The sequence below is a fragment of the Durio zibethinus genome, chromosome 5, assembly GCF_047325235.1.
Source record: "Durio zibethinus cultivar Kanyao isolate XHJ-2024 chromosome 5, ASM4732523v1, whole genome shotgun sequence".
Classification (NCBI taxonomy): Eukaryota; Viridiplantae; Streptophyta; class Magnoliopsida; order Malvales; family Malvaceae; genus Durio; species Durio zibethinus.
Genome location: NC_143166.1, coordinates 27715773 through 27738628, shown reverse-complemented (window position 1 = coordinate 27738628; position 22856 = coordinate 27715773). Strand labels below are relative to the sequence as shown.

The window sequence follows — 22856 nt, the reverse complement described above, 5'->3', positions numbered from 1 at the left end:
TTTCGATTATGAACTATTTTTCCCTTTCTTAACACTGTTAGTAATTTTAAAAACCTTAAAAAATTACATTCTATAAACCAAAACATGATAATTACATAAAAAAATTAAAATCTTGAAAAAATCTCAAAATTTACCAATTAAACGTCTCATTAATACTTTGTTACAGGAAGACTAAATTATAAACTATGGATGAGTTTGGTCAATACATCATATTGGTCTATGAGTCCAATTAAAACCTTAATTTTTTTTTTCATTTGTATGACGATAGAAAGGACATTTCAATCAATGTTAATTGGAAGCCATTCGAGAACTCTTTTTGATTTGTTTAATAGACATTAAATCCTATAGATCCCATACAAATGTGTCATGAGTTAAAGAAAATCCGTCTCTGCGTGCAAAGCAACAGATTACCGTATCTGCATTTCTTCACCCATCATCTTGGGAAGCAGAGATTTAGCATATGAATCATTCTATGTGTAAAAGCACTGAAATATGCGCAAAACTAATGTTAAAGGTTAGCCTGGTAAAATAAACTGCGTATCTAACCACAAACTTTGATCTTCATTGTACCCGACTATCTGATTTGTCAAGATCCTTCATTCCACAAATATTTTTAAAGAACAAATCAATAAAATGAATAGGCAAGAGAGCCACCAATGGTATGAGAAGAACAAGTGACTGAAGTAATGGCAACTTGTTGGACAAATCCATGTTCACTTGCGAATACCATCTTCTGCTACAGCCTTGTCTCATAGTGCTGCCATCATGGTTCTCCTTGCAGCCTCACGCTTCATCTCGGCAGCTTTGCCACTACCTCGGAAATACATGTAAACTTGCTGCAAATACAAAAGAGAAAACAGAGAGGCTTAGAAGAAACCAAATGGGAGCAGAGCAGTTTCACTGGAAACGTAATGGAGATGAGTGAACCTGAATAACCCAGATACTGAGAAGTGATTCAACGCAAAAACATCCAAAACCAATAAAGTAGAATGTCTGCCAGTCAAAATAAAGCATGGACAATGTCAAGCATTCTCATAGACGCAATGAATAGTAAACCAAAAACATGACATGGCAGACAAATATTTTAATGTTAGTATAATTCTACTCAAGGCTATATGCTTCATAAAATCGTGATCCTAAACAGCATTGATAATGACAATAATGTATTTGAAATTTACTAAGGCGTCCTAATGGCTTTGACTTACCCCCACTAAAGCATGTTTGCTCAAGAGATCTATTGCAGGCAAAATACCTCTGCACAAAGAGTTACACCATTAACACGTCAGCTATAGATTACCATTGACAAACAAACATACAAGATTAAAGCTGTTCCTGCCTGAATGATAAAAACATCTTTTCCAGCATAACAATAAAGAGATGGTAAAAATGTGGTTGGATATTCAGGCATAGACTTGCTTCCTTTCAGATCGTGTAAAACAGAAAAGTGTAGAATACAAAATGTGGCTGAACATTCAAACCAACCCATTGAAATCTTATGTTTGGAGAGGCAATCATCCTCTCTTTCTGAAAATTGTTACCCTCTATATAAAAGATTAAACAAAGAATAATCTTATTTTTTAAAAAAAGGAAAAAAAATATAACTAGCAAAATTCCCTTGTAAGGAAAATGGTCAAACAAACTTACGCAAGGGACTTTCCCTTGAAAATAATTGGAGGAGCAACTGAAGCAAAGATGCAAAAGCCAATATGCAACTGCAAAGAGGAAAGAATCAGAAATGAGGAGGTTTCCAACATATCTTTGCTGAATATAGAATAATTAAAATGAGAAAGCAATAAGCATTACCAAGTAAAACAAGAAAAACCATCCAAACTTCAACGCACTATCAGTCCTGTAAAAGGAATAGGAACATAACTATATAAAATACGATTAAGGATCGGGATAAAAAGTTATACATATATATATATATATATATATATATGTATGTATAATACATCTACGTGCACAACTACAAGTGGCATTTCTAAATAATTCTCATAGATTTTTTCAACTCACAATTACATTGTTTAAAATAAATTTCGATGGTACATGGTTCATGCATAGAGTATCCTAATATCATCGCTTACCATCTAGAAGCAGCAAACATGTTTTATGACCATTGGACCTACATTTCCAATTTGCTCACATCATAGAAGTCAAGATAGTAGAAATAATCGCACAAAAGTACTATAATCTTCAAAACTAATAATTGGTTAGATCAGTTTTAATAAGTTGTAAATCAAATAGGGAATAACACAAAAGAAGTACCTCATAGCGCGATAAAGAGGGCGATACCACAACACATAGCCTCCAGGGACGCCAGATATGAAATATATGATGGCAAGAAACCAAATTGTTGGACCTGGAACAAAATATAAATTCATACTATGATAAAAGATGCCAAAATAGCAATTAATATTTAATGATGAAGGGCTATACTAAGTAACCTTTAAAACCCACCTTCTCCCTTTATCCAGGCTGTGGTAACAGCTACTATATTCCATGAGAGACAGAGAACCAAACCTGCCCATGTGCAGATAAATTAAGTCAGCATAGACCATCATAACAAATTGGAAATTTAGACATTTTTCAAGACATGAACCAGAAATGAACATTACAACCAATAGAATCCACCCCTTAACTGAAAGACTCACCTAAGGCTTATAGGTCCAAAAGAGGAAGAGAGAAATAAATACACAGAGAAAACAGACTGAACCAAAATGATACTCCAAAACCAAAACCAAAGAACTTGCATGCTTAAACTATTAAAACCTTATCAAAAGAAAAAAAAACCTGAACTTTAACTTACCTAACAATGTTGTGAAAGCAACATACTGCAGCTTTTGTAGGTGGATTGGTATTTCATTTCCAATGTCATGATGAATAATAGGAAAATATGGTGGCCAATTTTTCTCCTCTATTACTATTCCAGCTGCCAAGACGAAGGCAAGAACATATGTCAAAATCAAATTGATAATGCACAAGCTCATCAAGTCATCAGTAATGAAAAAGAACCTACATCGTGCTATTGCATCCTCCTTCCTTTTCAATTCCTGCATAATATAAGGAGAAAAGTCAGTTACTATGAGGACAATTTATTCTAAAAGCAAAAGGAATTGCAAAACCACCCTACAGACAACACTAGTTGCATATGACATCCAAATTTACATTTAAGAATCAAGTCATTGCAGAATTTAGAATTTTCATAATTAAAAAGAAAACAATTCGGAAGTCAAAACATAAAATAATTTACCAGCATTCAGACAGAAAGAAATAAATTAAACTAAAATATAAGAAATTGAGAGTCAAAATTTTGGTTTGATTTTTTGTGCCAACTTAGGAATAATTAAAGTACTTCTGTGTATAACCAAAACTACAATATGAAAGTAGTAACATATCAGCATTGATACCAAATACCTCAAATAATTATTCGGAAGCACCAGATTTATAATTCATCAGCAAGCCTTGCTCAAATGCAAACCAACAACAAGAATTTACCTGTTCTCGCTTTTTCAGTTCAGCCTCTTTCGCTTGAAGTTCCTTTTCCTTTGCTTTTAAAGCCTACAGTTGATTAGATGAAAAATATCAAAAGAATACTTTTGCTTAAACAGAATATTCAGAAACATGATAGTAGGCATTAAACATCTGGAAAGTTCTAGGATACCTTGGCAGAATCAAGAGGAATATCTATTGTTGCACCACGGTCATATGGTTCAGGAGGAAGGGGTGAAAGCCTTGATGTTGCAGGAAGAACACTACCAGGATTCTAAAATTTGTACATTTATAATTAAAAGAAACACAAGCAAGATCATAAGTACTGGCACAGGATCATTAATCATGCTACACAAGCACAACACATAACCATAACAGCATATGAAACACAAGAAAGTAAACCAGTCACATGAGAAACAATTACATTGTCAACGATCATTCTAGCATAAAAGTTTCACAGAGCAAGCAAGGTATAAGCTAATGGTAAAATGAGTCCAAACAAATTCGGGATAGAGAATAACACACAAAACTGCACCTACAATCAAGATTGACAGGCTATCTTCCTAAATATCATGATATACATGACTTTCAAGCCACATCTCCTGTCTCAGGGAGAAAGCAAGCTTATCCCTCCATAGTTTCTCTCCTTGATGACATTATGTGCATTCTTGCTCAGGGTAATTTGGTCTTTCATGTAGCACCTTTTCTTGGTTCTATCTGATTTCCATTATAGGTAAATGAGCTACTGAAAAACAGGGAAAGGAAGGAATATATTGAAATCCAGCAAGATAAAATGCAGTGGCTAGGAAGTATTATGAAGTCATTCAACCACTACCATTATTAGCAGTAGCAACTGCCATAAAGGCCATGTAAAAATCAAGGCATTTCCATGATCATGTTCATTGGCAAAAACTGTTGCTAGCATCTTCAATGTAATACCAATCACTCTCATCATTGCAGCAATTATAACTGCTTAAATTCTAGTGCCACTAGCAATCATTAGAATCAAGTCAAACCATGACCATCATGAGAAAATCAATGATAGACTTTCACTAGTCATTGCAACCAACTTATGCATTAATAGACGCATACATAAAAGTTCAGTACATTAACCTCTCTATCTGCCACCATTTTTTTTTCTTTCGCAGATCTAGACAATTGAAATCCCAGTATCAAATATTATGCAGGTAGAAGTAAGCAGACAAGTGTAGGAAAAAAGTACTTACTGTAGTATAAAAGGCACCTCCACCATAATTTGAATGCCCTGATCCTTTACTAACTGCCGGGTCCTGCAACAAATAAAATGGAAATATACAAGTCGTTTATAAGCAACATCAATAATTAAGGACTTCAACAACAATTCATCTTGCATAAATTAAATCACTACTTGTAATTTTTAATGATATACCATGACAAAGTTCCATTTGTCTAGTTTAAGGGAAACAAGTATACAGTATTCACCAATGAATATTTATTGTAAATTAGTCTATGTTTAAAAAGTACGTCTCAGAAAATGGCATTATTAGAGTCTAACATTCTTTTTTTCTCTTTTTTTTTTTTTTTGTGGGATAAGAAAAGTCTAACATTCAGTTTCTTTCAATTCGTTGCTTTTCTTTTCGCGCAATGAAGAGAAAAAGAAATCAAATGAACGAAGTTACTAGAGCTATATTATAGAAAACAAGTAATATATTATCAAAATGAATTAATTCTAACATAAAGAATTCCAATTGACAGCGGAAACGAAACAGATCTAACAATTTAACCAGCCAGTCATCCAAGTCAACAAAACCTACCGATCGAATCTAGCAAAAAGGAAACAGAAAAATATGCAAATCCACAATAGGAGGCATTGACATTTATGGGAAGTCGGATACGGAGATGTAAATGCGAGCGTAATGAACTTACCGAGAAAGGATTGACCTCTTCCTCGTCGAAAGGGTTAGAATCGTAGCGACTCATCGAATCACAAATATGAAAATCCTAAAACTAAAACAATGCGAAATAGATCTGAATTTGAGAAACTGGGAGAGAGAGAGAGAAAAGATTTGGTGGAAAATTTAGTGTTAAAAAAAAAGGAAAGAAAAGTATATATCTATTTCGAGAAAATGTGGAGAGAAGAAGCAGGAAAAATGAGAGAGGGGAGGGGCGGAGGCGCTTGATTATACGAACGGGTGGATGTAGTTACTTCTGGTATGAACGGTGTTTGTTTCTAGAGAAAATGGAAGGAAAAACCAGACCGAGAGAGTTTCGCGGGCCGCGGCTGGGGTCTAAATAAGATTTAGTGGTGGGCTTGCTTGAACTCCTGTTAGTTTATTGACTAGTCAAATTTTGGGCCAATTCAGTGTTTTCTTTTTTCTTGAATTTTATATTCATTAATTAACAATATATTTTTAGATAAATAATACTAATATAACTAGTAATTAATTATTTTTGGTCTTAAATTTTATATTAATTAATTACAACAGAATTTTTAAACAAAATAATAATTTAATATTTAAATTTCAAGAGACAAAATAGCAATATAATGTTTAAATTTCAAAAGAGATGTTTTTATCAAAGATTGATTTCTTATTATCGAAAGAATTATTAAAAATTAATTTTTATCACTAAAATTAAATCATGCATATTCTTTTTTTTTTTCAAAAGAGATTTAAGACTTGGGAGACGATATTCCGCCGAAAGTATTGCATCTCACAATCAAATACTAGCATACTACTATTTGACAACGACTGCAAAAATGGTGTCCATTGTCGCAAGTTGTCCGTGTACGATTCCTAACTGGATTTAGCTGACATGCCACCCTTGGTAACTTTGATTACGACTGAAATCTTAGGTTGCAAGGTAAGAAGTGGTCAATTATATAATTTTAAGGAAAAAAAAAACAAAGTTATAAAAGCCATTCAAGTAATTAGTGTTAAAGTGTAAAATTCAGGTAATATCCAAACTCCAAGCAAATTTTAAAGCCAGCATAGATCAGCCTCCTCGATATCAATTTGCTCGATATCAGTTTGAACAAGGATGGGTAGATTCGATTCTAATTAATTTGATCAATCAAAATCAATTGAATCAAGTTAAATCAATTTATTTCATTTAATTTTGATAATAATAATTAAAAACAATTTAATCGGTTTTTGGTATTTAAAATTAACAACAGAACAAATCTAATTAATCAAAATTTTAATAATTTTTAAAATATAATATATAACATAAAAATATAAATAATATTTTATTTGTTTTTAATAATGACAAATATAATATTAGTGGCAAAATTTTACAATAAGTTGTATTTAATGAAAATTACTGCAAAATTATTGTTCAAAATTTAAATTTTTAGCTTTTAATCAAAATTTGATTTTTCTACTAAACCTACCAATCTATTTTGATTTGGTTATTTTTTTATTATTAAGAATATATATATATATATATATTTTTTTTTTTCAAGAGGATTGATTAATTTTGCTTTTAATTTTTTCAGGACCGAATTGACGGACCGAGCACCTCTACAAACAAGCAGAAAAAAAGAAAGCATCTCTCATAAGATAATGTTTCTGCAGTTCAGCAACCTTACTTGTAAATTTGCCTGTGCACACTCAGGACATGTCGTATAGATACAAAATGGTGTTTAGAAAATTATGTACGATATCTATTTTTCAAATAAAACACACACCATTTGTCCAAAATAACAAAAATAAAACACACCAAGAAAATGTTAAAATGTTGTACGTATCAATGGACTGATCTATTCAGGTAAAAGAAAAAACACAAACAAAAGAAAATGGACCTATCCATCACGTTGTGGGAACAGAATCATATGAATAATTGGTAACAAATAATAATGTTATGAAACAAATGATTAGCATATTTATGCCATAGCAAAGACATTGTTACGTGATTTAATGAACAACCGAATGATTACAAAGAATCAGACCTGAAAATTCAGACAGCTCATAGTCACAGCAATAAGGTTCCTTGGACGATGACCTTCAAAACTCCTCTTACGTACGAGCTTGGGATGCAACTTGGGTTTGTTAGGATAAGCTTTTGTCTGCTGCCTCTTTACAATTAATGTATTTTCTCAAATCAACACCTAACTGATCAAATCTCTGTGACTTCCATTCTTAAACTGATATCACCAGGTTTATTGCTTACTGCCTCTCAAGTCAGTCTCCATTGGATTCATTACTGGGACGCTCTCTTCGCACAATATCCAATAGATCTTGAACAACTTCGGACATTGGTGGCCGGAATTCTGGTTCAGACTGGAAAAACAGAGTTGAGGTTAGACAAGCAATTGTACTTTCACAATGGGAGAGGTATAGAGAGTGAAATCCCTAATTATGAATGCCCTCTTTTTAATAAATCATTCATGGTTACACTATTCATATGAAATATAACATGCACAAAGCACATAAATTAAGTGACACCCTTTATTAAACTTTCCTGCAATTCAAGATCATGAATGTAAATTAAAATTATTTAAAGTAATACAAATTGTCAACCAAGTCAATTCCACGTAGAAACAGACCAAGTTTGGTTTGCCCTTCAAACCTTTCAGGCTCACTATTTATCAAGAACCACACATTTCATAGGGAAGTGAGAAACATATGTCATAGAATATGTCCAAGATGCTTGATGTTGGCTGAATCTTTTGGACAGATGGATGCTTAGGCAGAGGATGTCCTACCCAAAAAAGTGTCTAATGATATCTAAGAACTACAAATTCATTCTCACAACTTTTTATACAATTACCATCCTTTGAATGTGTGAGAGATTGAAGTTTCATTCAATGGGCATAGAAAATGTAGGTTATCAGTGGGCTCTTAGTTTGGAAGGCAATTCCTTTAGAATCCAAGTCTTCAAGCCGCTGTTTGCTTTTACTCATTGTATCTGGAGAGAACGAAACAATAGAAAGCATTGTGTTTCTCCTTTATCTGCTGCCTCTCTGGTTTCTCAAATCACTGAAGTTGTTTGACTGAAAATTAGCAGCCACAGCAAGTTCTCAAAGACTATCTCTAACTCCTCTTTGCAGCTACAGGGGAACTAAGTTCTTTGGTAAAAGTTTATTTTGATGTTTCTTTTCTCTGCTGCTATTTCTTGCTAAACTCTGTTAGCTTTGTATCATTGTTATAGGATATTCCCTCTTTCTTTTGAATATATAAAATCTTTAACTATCCAAAAAAGAAAGTGAGGGTTAAATTAGACAAATACAGAAAGATAAACAAATTCCAACTCTCATCCCCACTATAATCTATATTAATTCCATCATAGTCATATTCAACAATAACACATTCCAATCTAATTTGCTGAAGCGTTTCAGAATCCTATTGTAACCTACCATGCTGTCTGCATATATTAAGTACTGATACCAATTTTACATCCTAGACAGAATGTTTATAAAAAGAAAATAGTTATATGTGTGTGCGTGCACATATATAGCAAATAAAAAAACTAACCATGCTATTCTCACCTGAACACATCGAGAAATAATATCGACAAAGCGTGATAATGACTTAGCAGGATATTCTCCATTGAGAGAAGGATCAACCATCCTAGATAATGCTTCAATATCATGAAGCTGAGGGATTGCCCATCTCACTAGAAATTGCTCGCCTCTACTCCTTGTCCTAAATAACATTTTAACAAAAATATAATTGGATCAGATTAAGGAAGTGGACACACAATGATAAACTGCAACAAGGTTTCACCCGTTTACCTGTCATAAGATTCCCTGCCAGTTAACAGTTCCAACATAAATACTCCAAAGCTATAAACATCACTCTGGGAAGTGTAAATTCCAGACTCAGATCCTGGAGCTCCATAGCCATAAATTGATTCTAGTTGTCCTGACAACTGAAAGTAGAATAGTTTCAGAATTGCTAGCTGAATGCTCAAGAAAGATTTATATGGCTGCCCCCAACCAAATGATATTATGATGGCAGGGTACGAAATTCAACGATAAGCATTTAGTTTCATTAACGTCAAGCAAAAAAAAAAAAAATGTCTCCAACATTTTCCCTACATGACTGATCACAAACTTTTCTTAGTCAACACTACTACCATTTCTGCAAAAAAAAAAAAAACCGTAATTATGCCCTCAAGTGAAGCTGCTTATTACTGTACTAGCAATAATGCTAACACTATTATTAAACATATGACATAAAGCTTGTTTGTCTGGCTCAATCTTTTTAATAAATAAAGGCGACCTATTGATTTCAGAGGCACATATATTACCAGCAAGAACATGATTCAGTTCTTGGCTGCAAACACATCAACAAAAAAGGTTACAGGATACAATCAGTGTGGGAAAACACTTATATACAGCTGGTTGTAATCTTGTCATCTATATATTTATATTTGTATCTCTAGAACTAAGTATTTGTATCCCTAGAATTAATGACAAAAAACTTAGGATAGACAATCCCTCAATTATACGATCAGTTTTAAGAAGATTTAGTTTCCTAATTTACCCACTAGTTAGTTGTATATAAACCTAAGGTGCTTGTATAATTCTTTATGAGCAGTTTTTCAATATACATTCAGTTTTACTCTTAGTTTTACACAGTTCTATTTCTTAGTTTTTCCACATGGTATCAGAGTTTTGGGCTCTTCCCAAAAAGAAAATTTTTTCAGCCTTCATTACTAAATTCTATTTCAAGCCTTCATGGCCAAATCTTATTAAATCTCTTAGTCTTATTATTTTTCTTTCTTTGGCCTTCATTGCCTAGAATCCTCTTTGGTTAAACTTTTACTATCAAGACTTGTTTCAATCCTGAGAAAGATAACCATGCCAGAGATTGCAGACTCTGCCATTACTACCCGATTTGAGGAAATGATAACTGGTAAAACAATCAAAGTACTACAGAAGTCTCGATAACAAAGAAAGTTGGATAGAGAAGAGATTGAGAAACTAAGAAGCCTATTGAAAGCTCTTGAAAAGCCTACCGGGGTATGTTCTTTGGGTAAGGTCTCTAGTTTAGGTAAAGCTTTTGATTCTCATGGATTAAATCTCTCGGTTAAGCCTATTACGAGTTCTTAGATAATTGACTCAGAAGCCACAGATCATATTACAGAAGCTTAGTACATATACCTATTGTCCTAGTAATAAGAAAATTGTTGTTGCAGATGGTTCACTTACTACGATGACAGGATTAGGAGATGTTCAAATTAATCGCTTGTTTGTTCTTAAAAATATTCTTCATGTTCCTAGATTGTCTACTAATCTCATATTTATACAAAAACTTACCAAAGACATAAGTTGCAAAGTGACTTTTTATCCCTCTTATTGTGAATTTCAAGACCAAAGTTCAAAGAAAGGGATTGGACTTACTAAGGAGAATGATGGACTATACTATTGATACATCAAACAACACAAGTAATATCAAGACTAGTTTATCTTTGTCATTTCTTTATGAAAAATCTCCCAATAAAGACAAAATCTGGCTTTATCATTTTGGTCTTAGACATCCTTCTTTTGGAACTTTGAAAAACATATTTCCTTTTTTGTTCAAAGGATTAAATGCCGAAAATTTTCACTGTGATTGTTTGCGAACTTGCAAAGCATACACGTGTCTTTTCTTATTAGTGATAAAAGAAGTTCTACTCCTTTTTACTTGATTCATAGTGACATATGGGGTCCCTTTACAATTCCTAATATTTCTTGTGTAAGGTAGTTTGTTTCTTTCATAGATGATTATACCAAGGTCTCTTAGATATTTTTACTTAAATCCAAATCAGATGTGAATAATTTGTTTTTAAGCTTCCAAAACATGATCCAAAATCAATTTGGAGTGAAAATCAAGAGATTTAAGTTTGATAATGCCAGAGACTAATTCAACTAGAATTTATCAGAGTTTATCTACCTATTTCCAAAAGGAGGGGATTATCCATGACTCATCTTGTGTTAATACTCCACAACATAATGGAATGGCAAAGAAGAAAAACAGCCATTTACTAGCCACAACCTGAGTTTTACTTTTTCATTCAAACGTACCAAAATCCTACTAAGGGCAAGATGTTCTCACTGCCACACATATTATAAATAGTTTATTTTCAAGGGTTTCGGGATTTAAAACTCCTATTGAACTACTCTCACAATTCTATTCCAACTTTAAAACCACAAACAACCTTACACCTAAGATATTTTGTTGTACATCATTTGTTCACGTGCACAATCATAATATGGGGAAGTTGGATCCTAAAGCAATTAAGTGCATTTTTGTGGGGTATTCATCAACTCAGAAAAGGTATAAGTGCTTTCATGCCCTTATAAAAAAATTCTATGTGCTTGCAGATGTCACTTTTGAAGAAAGTAAACCATTTTTTACTTAACCTTATCTTCGGGGGGAGACTTCATTCATGAAAGATAAGGATAAAGACTTCTTTTTGCTTGATTTGTTCTCCTCTTCAACATTTTTACCCATTAATTCTTCTAAGTCTAAACCTGTTTATTCTGAGTCCAAGTCAAACACTGAATTTGAGTCTGAATCCATTCCAAACACAAAAGATGTGACAAAGGATAATATTGTTCTTGATTCTATAAAGGAATTATAGGTGTACTCAAAAAGAAAAGTTTCAGATCCTAAACCAGTGCAAGCCCAAGAACTTGATCCTAACTCTGGAAGTGAGGTAACTACAGTCTTTGACTCTGTTTCTCAAAATGAGCATGAATCTCCTAAAACTATAAGTAGTGGTTATAATCTGTCTATTGCCATTAGAAAAGGAACCAGAGAATATACTAAGCATCCACTATACCCAATCTCTAATTTTGTGTCATTTGAAAAATTCTTACCATCCCATAAAAATTTCTTTATGAGCCTAAACACTATTTCTATTCCAACTACATTATCTGAAACATTATCCAGTGAGAAATGGAGGCAAGCCATGAAAATAGAAATGGAGGCCTTAGAAAAATATAAAACATGGGAATTGGTAGAGTTGCCTAAAGGAAAAAATCCAACTGGATGTAAATGGGTTTTCACTGTTAAATACAAGGCAAATGGTCTTGTTGAAAGGTATAAAGCCAGGGGTGGCTAAGGGCTACACTTAAACTTATGGAGTAGATTATTAGGAAACTTTTGTTCCAATTGCCGAGATAAATATAGTTAGGATTTTGTTATCATTGGCCGCAAATTAAAATTGGTAGCTTCAACAATTTGATGTAAGGAATGATTTTCTACATAGTGATTTTATAGAAAAAATATATATGAAGGTTCCACCGAGATTTGGAGGTCATCTAGAAGCAAACAAAGTATGCAAGCTGAAAAAGGTTTTATATTGCCTTAAACAATCTCCTAGGGCTTGGTTCGGGAGATTTGCCAAAGTGATGTTAGTAATGGGATATAAGTAAAGTAAATGGGATCACACATTATTTATCAAACACTCTGATTCAGGGAGAGTCACAGTTTTATTAGTGTATGTTGATCATATATTGTAATCGGAGATGATGACAAAGAGAGAGAATCTCTAAAACAATGTTTGGCTAGAGAATTTGCAATAAAAGAGCTAGAGAGATTGAAGTATTTCCTAGGAATTGAAGTAGCTCGCTCATGGCATGGTATTTTCATCTCACAACAGAAATATGTGATGGATCTTTTGAAGGAAACTGAGAAGCTTACATGTAAACCTGCAAATACCCTTATAGATCCTAGTCATAAACTTGGAGAAGCTAATGAAGATGCTGCTGTAGATAGAGAGATATATAGAGATTAGTTGTAAGACTCACTTATCTCTCACATACTAGACCTGATATAGCATATGCTGTGAATGTGATAACTCAATTTATGCATAGTCCTAAAGAAGTGCACCTACAAGTTGTTTACCACGTATTGCACTATTTGAAGGCCAATCCTGGGAGAAGTATCTTATTCAAAAGAAATTCGTGGCTGGTTCTAAAAACATATACAGATGCGAATTATGCAGGTTCAGTAACTGATAGAAGATCTACCTCAGGTTATTGCACTTTCCTAGGTGGTAATCTTGTGACTTGGAGGAGTAAAAAACCAAATGTGGTGGCAAGATCAAGTGTTAAAGCAAAATTCAAAGCGATGGCTCAAGGAATTTGTGAACTACTATGGTTAAAGATATCTTAGAAGACTTGAAGATCAAGTGGGATGGACTAATGAGACTACTGTGATAACAAGTCTGCAATAAGCATTGCACAAAATCCTTTGCAACATGATAGAACAAAACACATTGAAATAGACTGGCATTTTATAAAGGAGAAATTAGATAGTGGTTTGATTTGTACACCGTATGTATCAACCAAAGGCCAACTTGCAGATGTGTTGCCTAAAGGTCTCAGCAGTGCAACATTTTAAGAAATTATTTCCAAGTTGGGAATGGAAAACACCTATTCACTAGCTTGAGGGGGAGTGTGAGAAAACATAATTTACAGCTAGTTATAATCTTGTAATCTGTATATTTATATTTTTATCTCTAGAATTAAGTATTTGTATCCCTAGAATTAAGGAAAAAAAAAATTAAAATAGACAATCCCTCAATTATAGGATCAGTTTTAAGAAGATTTAGTTTTTTCGTTTACCCACTAGTTACTTGTATATAAACTTAAGATGCTTGTTTAATTTTTTATGAGGAGTTTTTCAATATAAATTCAGCTTTACTATTAGTTTTACATACAGTTTTATTTCTTAGTTTTTCCACAATCATCATATCTATAAATTTCCGAAAAGATTAGTTTGGGGGAGATTGCTGTTGCAGCTACTTGAACCAGCTTTAGGTAGACAAGTAATTAGAGGAATGGTGAGGCACTCCTATTTATGTTTATATTACTAGGCATGAGAACAAGTCAGTTTCCTCTCCCAGATATAGAATTATCTGGGACTTCACTGAATAATTTATCATACCAAAACAAAGGCCAAAATACCTGTCCTTACTGTTAGTATCATGCAGTCATTGGACAACTGAAACCTCCAAAATTTTTCTTTATACTAAAAGTAACAAGGCTAGATAAATAGTCAAATGAGAAAATAAAGAAGAAAAACGTAAAAATATATGGTTATCTCAAGATCTTAATACCAAACATCTCACCATTATGGCTGCTAATATTCCAACTTATGTCAATTATTTTCTTCAAAACTAATGTTTCCTAGAAAAATGTTGTTATTTTGTTTAACTTTTTTCATTTTTGAGGAATTTCTTTTGATTTATAAATCGCACATCAGCCACTTCTCCAAATGCAAACAACCCAGTCTTAATAAAAATATAAAATTTGTGTTTAACCCAGTAAAAGTTCCCAGGTTTACCACCATCCCATGTTCTAAGAGGTAAAAAATAAGGTGATGACAAGCTTAAACCTACCTGACTTACAGAACCTGATGCTATTAATCGAGCCAAACCACAATCAGAGATGCGCACATCAAGATCATCATCAAGGAGAACATTGGCAGACTTGAAATTTCTGTGTACAACAGGTGGCTGGCAGGCCTCATGCAGATACCTTCTCACATAAAGCAAAAAAATCAGGACTGAAATGGTGTGCACTTCAACAATAAAACTTAAGGAAAGGACCAAAGAAAATTAACAAATCCCCACCCCCACCCCCACCCCCACCCCCCAAAAAACAGGAAAGAGTGTGTGTGTGTGTGTTAAGGGGGAAGAAAACATTAATTTATCTATTTAGTTTACTCTTTACATTCTGCAATTATGTCAATCTGCACATCTAACAACTGTCCAAGTATCTTATTATTACATGGCACTATTAAGTATATAAATTACTAGACTATTAGAATAATTTCACTCTTAATTCTTTTCACTGTCCAGCATAAAGCTACTAGGAACAGAAAGGTCATTGGCAAAAAAGACAAAAGGTTCATAATAAAATCTCCCACCTGCAGTTAGCCATTTCTTTCTTTTGACATGTTCATAATTATCTTCATTGTACTCCCTCTAGTAACTTAGATTTATTGTTTTTACAATTTAGTCTTTACAAACTAAAGCAGTGAGGCTCTAACCAGATTCAATTTCATAATATAACTCCTTGTTAATAACATCATGCTCAAGCCGTTTGCACAATGTAACTGATGACACCCATTCCACTTAAATAAAGATTCCAACCACAGCAGCCCAACCAATTGAATATCTAAAGCTGAACCTACTAGGGTAGAGAAGGAGCAATGAAAGATACAGACATCTCATCTCACTGGTAACTTGACTTACTCTAAGGCTTTAGCAGCTCCAAGCACCATTCGAACTCGGGCATTCCATGAAAGCTTCTTTCTAAATTCATCATCTGACTGCAGCGCATCCTGCAGTGATCCATTACTGCAATACTCATAGATCAAAAGCTTTTGACCATGCTCTGCACAGTAACCCACCAGCCTAACAATATTCACATGCTGGATATGATCAATATTTTCTACCAGCTCAATAAATTCATCATCCTTCTGTTGGCTGGCAACTCTCTTGTCCAGTTTCTTGACTGCAAGTAGCTACAAAATGCATCCAGCACGATTATGAATCAGACCATGCAGCTGCTTCATACATATAAACTGTCTACAACGTCTACATAATATGCAACGGCACCATACGCGAGTTCAACTTTGTGTACATACGCAAATAAGTGGAAAATGAGTAAAGAAAAAGAAGGACAAAGGGGAAGATGGCATTATAAATTCTAAAACTGACAAACATAGGTTATTTTTTACCACTAAGATTTGAATTTACCAGCTCAGGTTAACTCAATAGTTCAGTTAGACCTAGCATTATTTTTTTCCCCACTTGCAAGCCTACGAAGCATTAACTTCGAAAAAATTATTAAAGCAAAAGAACGACCCTGATTATAACAAAATCTAAAATAAACAATTATACCTTCCCATCCGGAAGTTCTGCTCTATAGACACTCCCTAGCATGCCATCACCTATAAGATTTTCTTGTGAAAAGCTGTTTGTATATTGTTGAAGGGCTGCAATGGTGAAAGACTTTGCAAATGTAGATGGCTTTCGAGGTTTTACAGAAGGCCTTGCAGTAGTTACTTCATCAGGCACCGATGGTTTCTCAATGACCTTCTCAGAAAGCGGTGGAGGAGGAGGAGGAGGAGGTGGAGGTGGAAGTAGTGGGGGCTCCATCAACATCATATTGAAGCTACTCATGTCTAGCTCATGGTCAAATCGCCTTGGTGTTGTACCCATCCTTTCCACATTTCTCTCTTTTTCATTCTGCGGCTTTGCAATTGCCCCCATTCTTCCCCTCACTGCTTGATTACCTCCCTCTGGTCTTGTAACTGCCTCTTTTGGGCCTGTTCACAAAATATTCAAAAATCATTATTGCTTAAACAATTAAAACTTAACAATAATAGCAAAGAATCTATATATAAATTGAATTGGAGTAAAAGCATAGTCATTTGCCTTTCTCTGTTTGACTGGTTGTGGTGGGTAAGAGCCCATTCTCAGCAAGGTTCTCTCTGTTGCCTCTAGATTCACCTACTTGATGCCTTTTGAAAATTCTGCTGGCCTCTTCCCTTCCTCTGCTCCACTTTGGCATAAAAAGAACAAGTGCTAACGCCAATATTATAAAAAACAAAACACCTGCAATTGATATCCACACCACCCTTTTAGTAGTTAAGAATTTCTTCTCTCCAGAATTAGCTCCCTCTGACGCAGAAGGCCCATCAGCATGTTTCCCGGGTGTTTGATCAGATGTTGGCACTTGATCAGAACTTGGTGCTTCAGAATGTGGTGGTGCATGTGGAGGTGCTAATGGTGATGTGGGGGCAGGCAATGGGGAAACAGTGGAATTAAATGGGTTTCCCTCTTTTCTGTGTAGAAAATTTCAGTGTAACCAAACAAATACATAGCAGAAAGAAATGAAGTATATAATAATTACATTTAGATTATATCTATGGAAAAAAACGAAATCAAACAAAAAAACAGTATATGCCAAGTACGTTTAGATTATATCTATGAAAAAAAATGAAAAGTGGACCAAGAACCATCCTCAAAAGAAGATTGTTTGGTTAGCATGTCATAATATATTGGGCTCCATAGGGTGCATAAATCCATCATCCAGATTTAACCAATTGTTACTAAATAATTGGCCTTTGTGGTATTACTCAATGATAAAACATATAAGTTCCCTAAATTTGGGAAGCTGAGAAACATCTTTAATATCATCGGATGTGCATCTAGCAGCATGACCTTTACTGATGTGTGCTTGCTTAAAATTGGGGAATGAAGGATTAACCTCTTCAAATGTAATAATTGCACAGTGCTCACCTGAAGCTTGGGATACTCAGCATCTTCTCAGGTATGGGTCCAGAGAAAAGGTTATTTTCTATGTTCCTGTTCAAAACAAGATGAAAAAGGTAAGATTCCTCCTAGAAACATCTGAGAACCATTATAATATGGTTCTTGATATGTAAAAGAATTATAGAAACACATATTCATTCTAAAAGATACAAATGCCATAGTAGAGAAGAGTACAAATCTCTTAAGGGAAGATCTTGTAAAACATCTAGTGTCCCAGACAGCTGATTGACCTGCAAACGTCTGCCAAGTGAGACAGTTAGATTTATTGTCCATACAGATAAAATTGTCATTCAGAAAGCAGGAGAACTCACAGAGTGGTCAGACGAGACAAATTTTCCATAGATGGAGGTAGTTGCCCACTCAATTTGTTATTGGACAAATCCCTATAAAGAAACAATTTGCTCCAACTATGAATATACTATAAAAAGAACCAAGAAATTAGCAATTAAATTGAAAATTGAGACCTACAGATTGATCAAGCCAGAAAGAGCTTGAAAGGCATCTGGTATCTCTCCACTCAAAAGATTGTTGTTTAGTGACCTGACAGAACAAAAGAACAAAAGCTAGGAATATGTTCTGTTTTAAAGTAAGTATGCTGGGCATCATCTCAAACAACAGAGAAGCAAAAACTTACATGTCTGTCAACAGAGTCAAAGATGATAGTGAATCTGGAATGCTACCAGTGAACTGATTAGCTGAAAGAAAACTGCCAAATTTAAAGAGTACTAAGAATTTGCTGAAGAGATGAAAATATATATGAATTCATGTGAGGATAAAACATACAAGTTTTGCATAGTAACAGGCAAATTGGATGGAATATTGCCCCCAATCTGGTTGTTGCTTAGATCTCTGAAACAGGACCAATTAAAAAAAGTCAATCAAAATGTCCATCCTACATATCAGAAAAAATAATACCATCTAATATTTCAGAAAATGTGACAATATTACTGTAATATGGAGAAGAGATACCTCACACCTCCCCCTTATTTTCCAAGCATAACTAGAGCACATTATTCACTCATTTAGTTGATTAACATATTGCTGAATGCATTAATAATTGCATGTATCATGCATGATACAATTATTTTGAGGGAAATCAATTTAGTGTTTAACAAGTTTAAAAGTCAATACATATTAACTTCCTAAAATCCCCATACATTTGAAATCAATCCAAAACCTAAATGCATAAAAATTGCCAAACAACTGCATTCTGTGCTCTTTTTTCCATTACAGCCTATTATGAAGAACATTGTAAAAGGACACAAAAAGCAGCGAAGAAAGGGTTAGTCTCTTTATGAAGTGCAGGAGAAGTCACTTTATCAAGCCAATAATATAAGCGGACAAATCCCCATGCATTTGAAATCAATCAAACACCTAAAAGCAGAATAAGTGTCAACCAAATGCATTGTGTGCTCCTTTTCCCAGTATAGCCTAGTATGAAGAACATTGTAAAAGGATACAAATAACAGTGAATAAAGAGTTACCCTTTCTGAAGTGCAAGGGAAGTCACTTAAGTTAAGCCAATAATATAGCAATATTGTTCATTTAACAGGCATAGGCACAGAAATTGGTTTGTAAGAGGAGGAAAGAGAAAATATGACTTACATTGCCTTGATAGATGTAAACATTCTTAAGTTATCACCCAGTTGTCCACCCAAGTTAGCACCATTTAGAACTCTGCAAAAACCAAACTATCAGTTAAACATTGACAACGTAGCAAAAATTTTATTAACATAAAGAATCAAAGAAGTGGCCTCGCACATTCTTATTATGCTGGAACCGTTACATTGTACACCTTGCCATGCTTCAGCACATGGGTCTCCGCCAGAAGCAACCCATCCAGGAAGTAACGGAGCGCCCAATGCAGTATGTAAGCTATTAATCGCAGCAACTATTTGATCAAAGCAATGCAGGCAGTTAGATACAAAGTTTCACATTATAACTAGAAAGCAGCATAAGAGTCGGAATGAAACAAAACACACACACACACACATTAAATCGTCAGAAAAATGCTAAAGCGAATCCACAGATAAAGTCCTAGAAAATTGAAAGGGAAATATCCCAGCTAAAAGCTTCATTCCTGGTAGAGAATACAAGGAACAAATAAGGAGAGCAAAATTTATAAAATCAAAACTTCTTCAGTATTCAGCTATTGACTTAGTTAAAGAGACTATGCCTATTTCCCCAGCTTTAGACAGTGATATAACTCATGTTCCACATCTTTTATTTTCTTCCACTTTCCCACATTTTTCAGCAACCAAACAGATTAATCTAAAAGGGAAAAAAAAATGCTGCAAGATTAACTTTACCATCACTAGGATTGGTTAGTCCAAACGAAATCCTGGCTGCAGAGATCAGCAAAAACCCCAAAAAGATCTTCAAATTCTTCCACTCTACACCAGATCTCTTACTACCCATTGATCTCTAAACTCAACTTCTAAAAGCCCTCCAAAATTCCAAATCACTCCTTCACAACATTAATCTCATAACAACAAACTTCCAATCTGAAAAACAGAACAAAAAAAAAAAAAAAGAGAAAAAGTCAGTGATCTAAACTCGAAATGATCTTAACAAAACTAAACTACTTCAAAAAAAAAAAAAAAACCTTCAATTCCTGTCCACTGCATAAAAGACCAAAAACAGTTACAAGTGTATGTAGATATGTACACATATATAAGCATACAAGTATATTTCAAATCTTAAAACAGTAAGGGAAAAAAAAGAAAGAAAAGAAGTGAAGAACTCACTGGCAAATTGAAGAGGCAGAAAGTTGAAGAGAAATGTTGAAGGTAATTGAAGAAAATGAGTCCAATAAGGAAGAGGAAAGTAAGTGTTCAAAGATGTTTCACAAAAGTTGTAGAGATTTTTATATTTTAATGCCTTTAAACAAAAACACATAAATATTGAGTAAGAACTTAGTTGCTAAGTTTCATGAATTTGTGAATAGAAAGCAGAATAAAAAGATAAAATGTAAAATATAATTGCAGATTAAAAAAAAGAGAAAAGGTACAGAGCAAAATGTGGAAAAAGGGGCAAGCAGAGGTTCTCTCTAGCTATTGAATCTCTTTTTTTTTTTTTTTAATATGAAAATAAGAATAAACAGAAAGAGTGTTTTTTTTTCTATGCCACGCCACGCTAGTCATGCATATCAGTTTTATAAAAAAAAAAAAAAAAAAGCCGATATCGGACGCGAGCTATGAGGGCGCGTGATAAGTCGGAAAACATGCTCCCTTAGAACATCCCTTTGTTAGGGGAAAAGTAGATTTTTAGGCAGCCGAGTTGTGTTTTTCAGCATCTTAGATATTTTTCTCACTGATTTCCTAAACCAACGGAAAATCCTTTTTTTTTTCAGTGAACTCAAATCAAGGCTCCTATCGAAAAATGTAATTTTATACATTTTAATTAAAACTTACATTTTATCTGTGGATATAGATTTGAATGGCGGCAAAGGCTGACGCTGATGTCGGCGGGTTAAGGATAGTGGAACCTACGCGCTTTGAAGGTAATTGAGAAAGCGGTAAAATGTATGACCGTTTCAAACCTTTTATTTACGTTTCATTTTTATTTTTAAATTTTAAATCATTCTATGATATCTTAAATCATTCTATGAAATCACAAATGCACTTTCGCCTTAGAAAAAGTGCTCAAAGGTAATAAGATAATGAAATCCCTTACCACTAATTTACAAAATGTAAACTTCAATCCGACAAAAAAAAAAAACTGCAAATTTGTAAATATAAAGAATAGTCGGCAGTTTTTCACGTGCTTTGTCGACCATTTTTTCAGGGTGTTTTTTTCTAGGTCATTCAAGGCCCACTTTCGGTCTTCAAAATCAAAATGAACTTGACGTTTTGGACTCTTTTCCCCCCGCATGAAATGAAGTTTTTAATAAGCATCAAAGAAGTTGCAGATCTTAGAACCTGATTTTTCTCTTTATAATTAAGATGACCAATGATTGATGCGGCAAGAAGCAAAGCAAGGAAGTCTTCTATTTGAGCAGCTTTGCATTACATGTGTGAATGCATAATAGTAATTATAAGTTCATTAAACTTTGATTAACTTTGATGAAAATTTTTCATCCAAGAATTGATTACAAATGCAACTTACTTGTCAAACCAACAAATAATAAAAAAGCAAAACAATAATTGAGTGTAATGTAATTGAAACTTTTGCAATGTTTGAATTTTCTTCTTAGAAAAAAAAAAAGGTGGTTATGATGATTTTGTAATTGACGATAAAAAATATATTGATAAACATGATTATTTTTATCCAAAAGCTTTCTTTTATATAGTATTTCACTTAATTTCACCATTATTGGTTTATATTAAGACACTAACCATAATAACAAGAAATTAAAATGTATTAAAAAAATTGTTTTTTGTAGACCGATTCATAAATGATGTTAAATATTGATATGTGTAATTTTTATTATATTAATTTTTTATTTTTTAAATATATTTAATATATATGAAAAATTTTTAATTATATTTGTAAAATTTAAAAATTGATAATTAGTTCAATATAAATGTGAATGGAGCTAAGAAAGAAAAAGTGGGTTCGTTAAACTTTGAAGGCCGTTGCATTAATTTGTCAGTTTTTGGTTGAAAGATAAAAATTCAAAGTTAGAAAAGCGACTTTTAAAAAAGCAATAATTTTTTTTTTATCCCTTTCAGCACGCAAAATAAAGTCTTATAAAATATTAAGAAAATGACTTAAAAGGGTGTGTATTGCTTTGTACCATTGTATAGCTGTAATTCGTCGAAGAATCAAACCAGATGGGTTGGCCACCCACGGAATTTTACTCAAATCTCCATCTCTTATTGGCGGTTACCACCGACATGTACCTATATGCTATCAATATATTTTTTTTAAAAAAAAATTTTAAGATAAATAAATTATTTAAAATTTTATATTAAAATAAAATATATTATATTTGATAATTTAAGATAAATGATTATAAATTATATATTTGAGATGATCTCAATAAATAATCATCGATCAACAAAATTCAAATCTAAAATTTTTTTATTAAAAAAAATAAATATAACTAATTGAACTAATCATTTATTACTATATGCTCTCAATATTCTTTGTTTTGTTTTGGT

General features: G+C 33.4%; 2 protein-coding genes across 5 annotated transcripts; both read right to left on the bottom strand.

Moving 5' to 3' along the window:
• Positions 1-503: 503 nt before the first annotated feature.
• LOC111282393 (secretory carrier-associated membrane protein 1-like) lies at positions 504-5772 on the bottom strand. Its single transcript, XM_022870458.2, has 13 exons — positions 5395-5772; positions 4716-4778; positions 3662-3763; positions 3496-3558; positions 3017-3050; positions 2807-2929; positions 2458-2520; positions 2266-2359; positions 1804-1849; positions 1645-1712; positions 1206-1254; positions 928-993; positions 504-836 (listed from the first exon to the last, which is right to left on the bottom strand). The coding sequence occupies exons 1-13, from the start codon at positions 5446-5448 to the stop codon at positions 750-752; spliced, it is 912 nt and encodes a 303-aa protein (XP_022726193.1). The 5' UTR covers positions 5449-5772; the 3' UTR covers positions 504-749.
• A 1424-nt stretch (positions 5773-7196) lies between these two features.
• Positions 7197-20880, bottom strand: LOC111283194 (protein STRUBBELIG-RECEPTOR FAMILY 3-like). Of its 4 annotated transcripts, none has more exons than XM_022871643.2 (17): positions 20499-20880; positions 20061-20255; positions 19513-19642; positions 19357-19428; positions 18535-18600; positions 18386-18457; positions 18220-18291; positions 18063-18134; positions 17926-17991; positions 17719-17784; positions 16852-17261; positions 16315-16742; positions 15664-15935; positions 14806-14944; positions 9203-9339; positions 8957-9113; positions 7197-7748 (listed from the first exon to the last, which is right to left on the bottom strand). In XM_022871643.2, the coding sequence occupies exons 2-17, from the start codon at positions 20167-20169 to the stop codon at positions 7650-7652; spliced, it is 2367 nt and encodes a 788-aa protein (XP_022727378.2). In that variant the 5' UTR covers positions 20170-20255; positions 20499-20880; the 3' UTR covers positions 7197-7649. The 4 variants fall into 4 exon arrangements, with proteins under 4 accessions (XP_022727378.2, XP_022727380.2, XP_022727377.2 ...); XM_022871645.2 differs by having other exon boundaries at positions 18386-18446; positions 20499-20696; XM_022871642.2 differs by lacking the exon at positions 20061-20255 and having other exon boundaries at positions 20499-20755.
• Positions 20881-22856: the final 1976 nt, after the last annotated feature.